Source organism: Oenanthe melanoleuca, chromosome 28, assembly GCF_029582105.1.
Source record: "Oenanthe melanoleuca isolate GR-GAL-2019-014 chromosome 28, OMel1.0, whole genome shotgun sequence".
In the NCBI taxonomy this organism is placed as follows: Eukaryota; Metazoa; Chordata; class Aves; order Passeriformes; family Muscicapidae; genus Oenanthe; species Oenanthe melanoleuca.
In genome coordinates, this window is record NC_079361.1 from 3175305 (window position 1) to 3183460 (window position 8156).

The 8156-nt window shown below is 58.3% G+C and overlaps 1 protein-coding gene and 1 non-coding gene across 2 annotated transcripts; one reads left to right on the forward strand and one right to left on the reverse strand.

Annotated features, from left to right (window-relative positions):
• The first annotated feature begins 253 nt into the window (after positions 1–253).
• Positions 254–360, forward strand: LOC130264641 (U6 spliceosomal RNA). The gene has a single exon (XR_008842498.1). It is a non-coding gene; the product is annotated as a U6 spliceosomal RNA (small nuclear RNA).
• Positions 361–461: 101 nt separating this feature from the next.
• On the reverse strand, positions 462–7813 carry R3HDM4 (R3H domain containing 4). The gene is made up of 8 exons (XM_056512604.1): positions 7627–7813; positions 5347–5501; positions 4758–4876; positions 4169–4292; positions 3270–3355; positions 2283–2368; positions 1998–2053; positions 462–1348 (listed from the first exon to the last, which is right to left on the reverse strand). The coding sequence occupies exons 1-8, from the start codon at positions 7668–7670 to the stop codon at positions 1245–1247; spliced, it is 774 nt and encodes a 257-aa protein (XP_056368579.1). The 5' UTR covers positions 7671–7813; the 3' UTR covers positions 462–1244.
• Between the last annotated feature and the right edge of the window lie 343 nt (positions 7814–8156).

Below are 8156 nucleotides of genomic sequence, written 5' to 3' on the forward strand. Positions count from 1 at the left end.
GACACCCTCAGAGAGCCAGCCAGTGGCTCTAATTAGCATAACAAACTACCCAGAACCCACCGCGTATACATAGCAAATATAATCGTCAGATTTCCACATTTTGGGGAAAATCTTAGAAGAATAAGGAACCGAAAAACTGAGAAAATCTTGGGAACTCATTATAGATTCAATGTCGGGCCACTATCTAATCACCCTATTGTAACTATTTTGTCTTTCCAAGCCTTTAAATAGCTTTGTGGGTACATCGCAATTCGTGCTCGCTTCGGCAGCACATATACTAAAATTGGAACGATACAGAGAAGATTAGCATGGCCCCTGCGCAAGGATGACACGCAAATTCGTGAAGCGTTCCATATTTTTCGCACCTCCCCACACACAATTTTTGCAGCCCCCGCCGAACCGGCCGCCCCGCGACCCCTCCCAGCCTCTTCCCCACGCAGAGACAGAGAGACAGAGCCGGAGCAGGGGAGCACCGTCTTTATTGTTCCTGAACGCGCCCGTACCCGAGTCACACCAGCAAAGGAGGTGCGAGGGGCTCCCCTGGGTCTGGGGGTCCCCACGGTTAATGGCAGTCGGTGTCATCATGGGATAGAGCAACCAGAAAAAGATTCCTCCAGGGCACAACCCTTGGCACATGCCAGGGACACGGGGGGAGCACACGGAGGTACCTCCAAAATGCCCCATCTGCCCCCATGGTAGCTGTAGACAAAGCAGAGAGAACCCCGAAAGGGGCTGCACCCCTCCAGCAGCACGCACACACACACACACACACACACACACTCATGTAAATATACACACACGTGATAAAAAAAACCCACAAGCTATATTACACTTAAAAACAGCCCCGTCGTGCGGGCAGGGCACAGGGTGCGGGGGGCAGAAGTACCCGGAGCTCCCCACACCGAGTCCCCCCGGACAGCCCGCGGCGCGGGGCTGCGGGTGCGGGAACGCGGCAGCCCCCGGGCTCTTCCGCCGGCTCAGCGATTGCTCAGCAGCCGCCAGGAGCTGTTTCACCGCAGAAAAATCTGGACCGAAATCACCCCACGAGCGTCAGCGCCAGAGGGGAGGGGGGGTTGGCCCCGCCTGATTATTTTTAAAAAACACCTGGGTTATATAAATAGACACACAAAGAGTTCCAGGAGGGCTGTAAACCCCCGGCTCTTCCCCCGGAGCAGGGGAAGGGCCGAGGGTCCAAGGGCTGCACAAGGGCCGGACACAGGAGGGGCTGGGCAGCTCGGGGGGCATCAGCTCATCTGCCCCAGGTAGTCTGAGAGCAGCAGCTCGGGGGGCAGGAACACGCGGTGTTTGTTGCTCACTTTCATCTGACGTTTCCCTTCGATGTCCGAACCTGCGGGTGGGACGGGGCGGTCAGCACATCCCTGTTTCCCCCTCCCAGCACCTCGGGGGTCTCCAACAGGGCGCTCCCAGCCCAGCCACCGCCCTCCCCTTCTCCCTGGGGCTCCCCTGTGCTCTGTCCCCTCTGTCCCCAGCCGAGTCCCTGCTGGCACCACGGGCTCGCTCCCCTTCATTATCGCTCTCTTGTTTGCACAAGCGGCTCCTAATGAAACGCTCGGCACCGCAGCCTCCTCTGGAGGGATGGAGCCTTCCCTGACGTGGCAACAAAACCTTCTGGGGACGCCCGGGGCAGTGCGAGAGCACGGCTGCTCCTCGGGAGGAGGAAGCAGCTGCAGGAGAGGGAACTCTACGAGCAGATTCTTGTTTTGGACCAGCCAAATTTCCCATCAGAGCTGCGTCCGGCCGAGCCCCGGGTGTGTGGCTGCGCTGGTGACCACGGCCGGGGCTGCCGAGGGAGCTGCGGTGGGGAGGAAGCAGGCAGGGGTGGGACCGCGGGGTTATCTGTGAGCCCCAGGGCGAGGTGGGGCCGGGAGGAGGAAGGGAGGAAAAGGCTGAGCTGGAGAGGAGAGATAGTGATGGAGGGAAGGGGAAAAAAACAAAAACAAAATCAAAATCCAAACTAAAAACAAGCAGACTCTTACTGGCAGAGACGAGATCCATGTACTGGCAGAGTGCGTGGAGCAGGAGCCGCTCAAAGCTGGGGGAGAGGGGACAGGGTTAGAGCCCAGGGTGTCCCACAGGCTGCTCTGCCCTCCATCCTCCCACACCCACAGAGCAGATGGGGGGCACAAAGGGATGCCCAGGTGCATCCCTCCCCCAGGGGCTCCACGGGGACCAGGCCAGGTGGGTGTCCCCAGGAGGAGACCCAGGCCCAGCCCTGGGGCACAGGGAACCCCCAGCCCATCTCCCCCAAGATGGGGAAATACCTGTTGTCCATCAGTGCTGTGTAGACAGAGTGGGGGGTGACAGAGAAGAAGGCCAGCAGCTCCTCCTCCAGCCCCTCCAGCGTTCCCTGTGAGGAGAAGCAGGGGCTCAGACAGGAAGGGGCAGTTTTGGGCACAGCCCTGGCACAACTGACTCCCCAGGACTCACTGCCAGCAGCTCCTGGGCAAGTTATCTGGATGGGAGACAGCAGGGAGAGGAGACATCTCCCACCCCCAGCCCCCGAGGTGGGGAAGGAGCTCCTGCCAGCTCCACGCTGTGTGTGCCAAGGGCTGGCACCATCCCTCATGCTCACAGCAGCCAGGGGAGCCTCGTGCCTCCTGACAGCCAAAGCTCAGAGCTCTGCTGCTCTCCAGAGCACTGTGACCCCAGAGACGAGCAGCACACGCGTCTCATTTGAAGACAAACAAGCAGTGGGCAGGAGGAGTCCCAGGCTGCATTTAAAGGCTCTAATTAGCACCAGGAAAACAAACAGAGCCCCACAGAGCAGAGGGAGCAGGGAGCCAGCATCCCGAGGGCTGGTAGGGCAACTGTCTGGGCAGGCAGTGCAGAGCTGCACTCACCTCTCTCCTTCCTGCTCAGCACTTGGTGCACTTTTATCCCCTTCTAAAATATATTGGAGTTTTCCCAAATAGCCTGTGAACGTGGCCCAAATGCTCCACTGCTGTCCCCACGCACAAAAACGCCTGGTTTCACCTGTCACCTGCTGCTCACTGCACAGAGACTGGAAACAACCACTACAAAAAAAAAAGCCCTCTAACTGCCAGAAAAATCTGAACTGAGCCAGGAAAACCCATCTGCTAGGAGCTGGTGTGCAACCGGCCACCACTGCGGGGTCACACACGAGCACCAGAGAATGCTCCCAGGAGCTCCTGTGGAATTTGGCACTGCCCTGCACAGGGTCAGGGCACAGGTGGCTGTGGAGTGACCCCTGCCAGCCCCAGCCCTGCTGTCCCAGACCCCCAGCTCACCATGGGGATCCGGCCCCGCTTCAGGGTGGCGCGCAGGCGGCGGCTGATGCGCTGGAAGCACTCCTGGGGTGTGTAGGCTGGGAGCTCTGCAGAAGGGGAATATATAATGATATATATCATTTATATATCATTATATATCATTCATATACCATTACATATCATTTTTATATCATATTTTGATGATTATAATGATATATTTAAGATGAGCTGAGTGTTTAGGTAGATCGATAGACATAGGGGGGAAATATATTTAAAGAAGACAAATAAGAGTATGGAATTTATAATGACATATTTAAAGTAAGTTAAGTGTTGTAGTGAGTCTATAGAGATGGGGAAAAGTGTATTTGAGGAGCAAAAATATATGTATGATTATTATTTAGAATCTTTAATAAGGAGCACAGTTTTAGTGTTCCATATAAAAAGTTAAAAAACTGTTAATACATGTTAGAAAGAATTTTCCAAATGTAGATCACGATTCTGTTTTAAGTGAAACTTTCTGGGATCCTTTCTGGGAAAAGGGAGAAGGGAATTCAGGCACAGCTCACAGCTCCAGAGGCTGCAGTGTCACCTTTCAGGAAGGACACAGTGTCCCCTCAGCTGCCCTGCAGGGTCACCCTGGCCACCTCTTTCACAACAACACCCTCCCCAGCACAGGAGTTTTGGGCGTGTGACACTGGGGGATGACTGTCACCCCAGCCACTTCTGGCTCCCAAAAGCCCTCCCTGGTCCATGGTAGAGGCATAACCCCCCCACTGCCACACCCATGGGATGCTCAGGCATCCCCTGGCCCCACCATCAACAGGGAGTGGGTGCAGCACTCAAGGAAGGTCACCCTTCCCAGAATGTACACAAGGAAGGAAAGGGAGAGGCTGTCCCCACCCTGCTTCCCCTCCCAGCACCTTTCCACTTGTCTTCATTCTTGACAGGCAGCTTCCTCCTCTGCTTCTTCCTGGCCTCCTCCTCCAGGTAGAGCAGCACCCGCTCCTGCTCCTCTCCCGACCGGTTCATGAAGTCGTTCCAGATCTGCACAGAAGCCACCAAGCTCCACTACAGAGGTCTGTGGGGAGCACCTGGCAGTGCACAGCACTCCCCACACCCCATGAGCCCCCTCCTCACCCATTTGTCCCCAGGGATGGCCCCGAGCACCGCAGCAGGGAGAGGCCACGTTTCAAAACACCCGGTTACAGGGTGAGCGTGAGGAAACAGGGGTTTGGCAAGGGGCTTGTGCCAGAGGAAGTGCTGCAGCTCACCAGGCACCTGCTGCTCTGCAGGCACAGCTCTCCATGAGAGGATCTGCCTGGAGATTCCCCCATCCATGTACCAGGGGCCCCAGGACCCATCACCCCCCAGCACACAGCAGATCCCACAGTTCCCAGCCTGACACCAGACCAGGCAGAACCTCAGGCAGCTCAGGGAGGCAGAGGGATGGAGAATGAAGCACAAGCATGCCAGGGCCCCCCAGTGAGCCCCAAGCCTGGCTGCACCCACCTCCACATAGGTCTCATTGTTACAGGCCTCGGTGAAGATGCTGGGGGGAGCCGAGTGGGTGAGCTCTCCCTCGTCACTCCCACAGTCATCCTGCTCCAGAAGGGTCATCAGGTAGCGAGCTGGGGGGAAGAGCAAAGTCTGAGAAGGGAGGAAGCCCCTCCAGAAAGGCCCTGTGCCTCTTGCAGGAAACAAGGCACCATGATTATGATAACTAAAACGTACAAACCCATTTTTAAAAGCCTTTTCACCCATGATGTTAAATCCAATCCATCAAACAGATCATCTAACCAAGTTCCATCATCAATTCTAACCTTTGCTACACCCTCCTTGAGCTGCTGCATGCTTTTGTGGATGGATTCTGCGTGATCAGATAAATTCACACAACACATTCCTTCAAAATCTTCACATGTGCTAATAAAAGGGAATCAACTGCAGCCCTGCTCTCCGAAGTTGCATGTCTATTACTGTTAGCATGTCACTTAATGCAAAGCAAGCAGAACTGGTCTCCTTACAGGCTCCCTTGCCCAGTACATCCCCACTTGCCAAGGCTGTGCATTGCCCTGGGGAAGAGACCCTGGCAGGTCCTTACTGTTCTCCAGCCTCTGGAGGCTCTTGCGGCCCTTGGCCCTGGGGATGAGGTCGGAGTTGCGGATGGCCTTGTTGATGTAATACTGCTTCCTCTTGGACGGGGAGAACCGCTTGGACGGGGAGTCCTCCAGCAGGGGCAGGCAGTCCTCGATCCTCCTGCAGGGACACAGAGGGAGGGATGAGCCACCTGAGGGGCCTGGGGCAGCTACAGCAGCGTGAGGATGAGGGGAGATGGGGCATCAGCGCATCAGTGCTGTTGTTAATGCAGCTGGCACCGCATCCTCCCACGGGGACTGTCCCCTCGGGTCACCGCCACCTCCGAGGGCTGGCTCGGCTCAAAGCAGCTGTGTGTCAGCACTGGAAGGGCCAGGTAATTAACCTGGGTAATTAATGATGCAGAACAATGGATCCATTCCTGCTGGGTCCCTGCTGCACCTCACACTCACAATCATCCTGAGCAGACTGGCAGCAGCCCTGCCATTCCTTATTCCACTGCCCCAGCCATGGCACTGCCAGCTCCTGGGAGAACCCAAAGGTTGCTGGCCTCTGTTCACAACATGGACAGGGTGTTGCTTAACCAGTTCACAACTTAGGAATGACCATAAAACTGAGGCATTTTATGGGAAAATGAAGCCACACGACGAGCGAGCAGCTCACTGGGTACCGAACGCAACTGCTTGGGTTTCAAAGTTTACTAAACACCAAAGACAGGAAGTTTCACTGCCTTCACTTGTGAAGGAGCTTCCCCTCAGGGTTGTGTTGGTTTCCTTTAGCGCAGCAGAAGGTGGGGGAGAAAGTCAGCACCCCCAAAACAACCCCAACGACTGTCCATCCAGGATAAGGAGCTGCAGAGTGACCACTGCTCCCACTGCCACAATACCACCACAGCCTTGCTCCATCCACACTGTCCCCTTCTTTCCAGCATTCTGGGGCTCGTGGGAGCCCCAGTCCTGCAATCAGGCTCTGACAGAGCTGATCTGGGCACAGGGCACAGCAGGCTGTGCTGTCCGATTGCAGCCTGGGAAAACAGCCAGCTCCTTGCCCTCACCAAAACCTTGATTTTTTTTTTCCCTTTGCCTGCATGGTGGCAGTGATACACTCTTGGCTTCTGGGAGGGGGTAAATAAACAACCACCCCCTTCCAGGCTGGAGAGAAAACCGTGACAAAGGTGGGCTTGGAAAGAATAAAAGAGACTCAGGTATCAAGGCAATGCCCAGAGGATGGGTGGGGAGCAGTAACCCAACCTGCCACAGCGAGCAACCAGGGCTGGTGGATCAAGTTGTGATACAAAGATGGTTACAAAAACCTGAATAAACAGAAGGAGTCACCTTACGCTGGCCCCAGCTCGGGGGTTTGAGTACACAGCTGTGAGCCCGGCACTCCCTGGAGCCAACACGGCCCCAGAAAGGGATGTCAAAAACCAGTGTCAGCAGGGTGGGAGCACCCCCGGGACCCCACTGGTACCCCCCAAGACCCGTGGCTGGGAGGGGAACAGGCCTGAGCCACACTCAACTCTCTTCCTGAAGCCTCCAGGACTGTTTGTGGCTGCCCTGGCAGCCGGCACTGCCACGTCTGCCCTGGCATTGCCACCTCCACCCAGTGCCAACCTGGAGGTTCACAGGGGACAGTGACCTCGGGCCACTGCCCCCAGAGGGAGTGACCTGTATCGGACAAGCATCGCCAGCCTCTGAGTCAGGGTCCTGCGACCAGCTGGGTCAGGCTGAGAAGGGACCCCAGGAAAGGTCATTCCTGGGGAACCACAGCAAACCATAACCCCAGGGCAATGGGCCCGGCAGCTCCGGGGACACCGGAGTACGGACAGATTCGTGGCTTCTCCTCCACATCCCATTTCCAGGCAGACAACACGCCTGGAAGAGGAACTTGTTCTCTGCCGGGGGATTTCTGACCTATTCCTGTCATTTGCCCTTTGGCAGCAGAACAGCAAGGACCTGCAGAGCAAAGTCAGGGACAGCTCCGTCCCGCAGGGTCCCGAGTCCCCGGTACACCCGTGCAGGAGCGGGGGGCTCCAGCCCAGCCCCGCCACCACGAGAGACCCCGGCCCGGGTCGGCAGCCCCGGTGACCGGGAGCACCGTGACCTCGAGGGGATAAACACTAATTATAAGGCTCATTATCGCGGTGCCGGGCTCCGCTCTGACACCGCCGCGGGGCCGGGGAGCTGGGGCCGGGCTGTCCCGGGAGGCGCCGCCGCTCCCCGCCCGCACTGACAGCCCGGGGGGCTCCGGCCCGGCCCCACCGCCCCGCGGCCCGCCCGACACTCACGGGAACGGCTCCTCCGGGCCCGCGCCGCCCCGCAGCACCACCATGGCCCGCCGCTGCTGGGATGGGGACCGGGACCAGAACCAGAACCGGGACCGGCACCGGCACCGCCTTCCGCCTCCTCCACCCCCGGCCCGCACCGGCGGCACCGGGCCCGGCACCGCCCGCGGGAAGTGACGTCACGGGGGCGGGAGCACGGGAGCCCCACCCCGGGCGTCGCGGGAGGTGGGGCACCGGGGGTGCTTCGGGGAGCCCCTGGAACCGGGGTTCGGCGGCTGCCGGACCCCATTAACCCCGCGTGAATCCCCGTTGTCCCGTCCTTACCTCCCCCGTTAATCCTCGTGAACCTCCAGTTAACCCCCGTTAAAGCCCCATTAACCTCCATTAACCCCGTTAAACCCGTCGTTGACCCCCGTTAACCGCCCCCCCTGCGCGGCTCTACCGGGGCCCGCTCCCCGCACGGCGCCGTTCCCCCGCCCGTCCGCGAGGCGGCGCTGCGGCCACGCCCCCGCCCGGCCCCGCGGCCCCGCGGC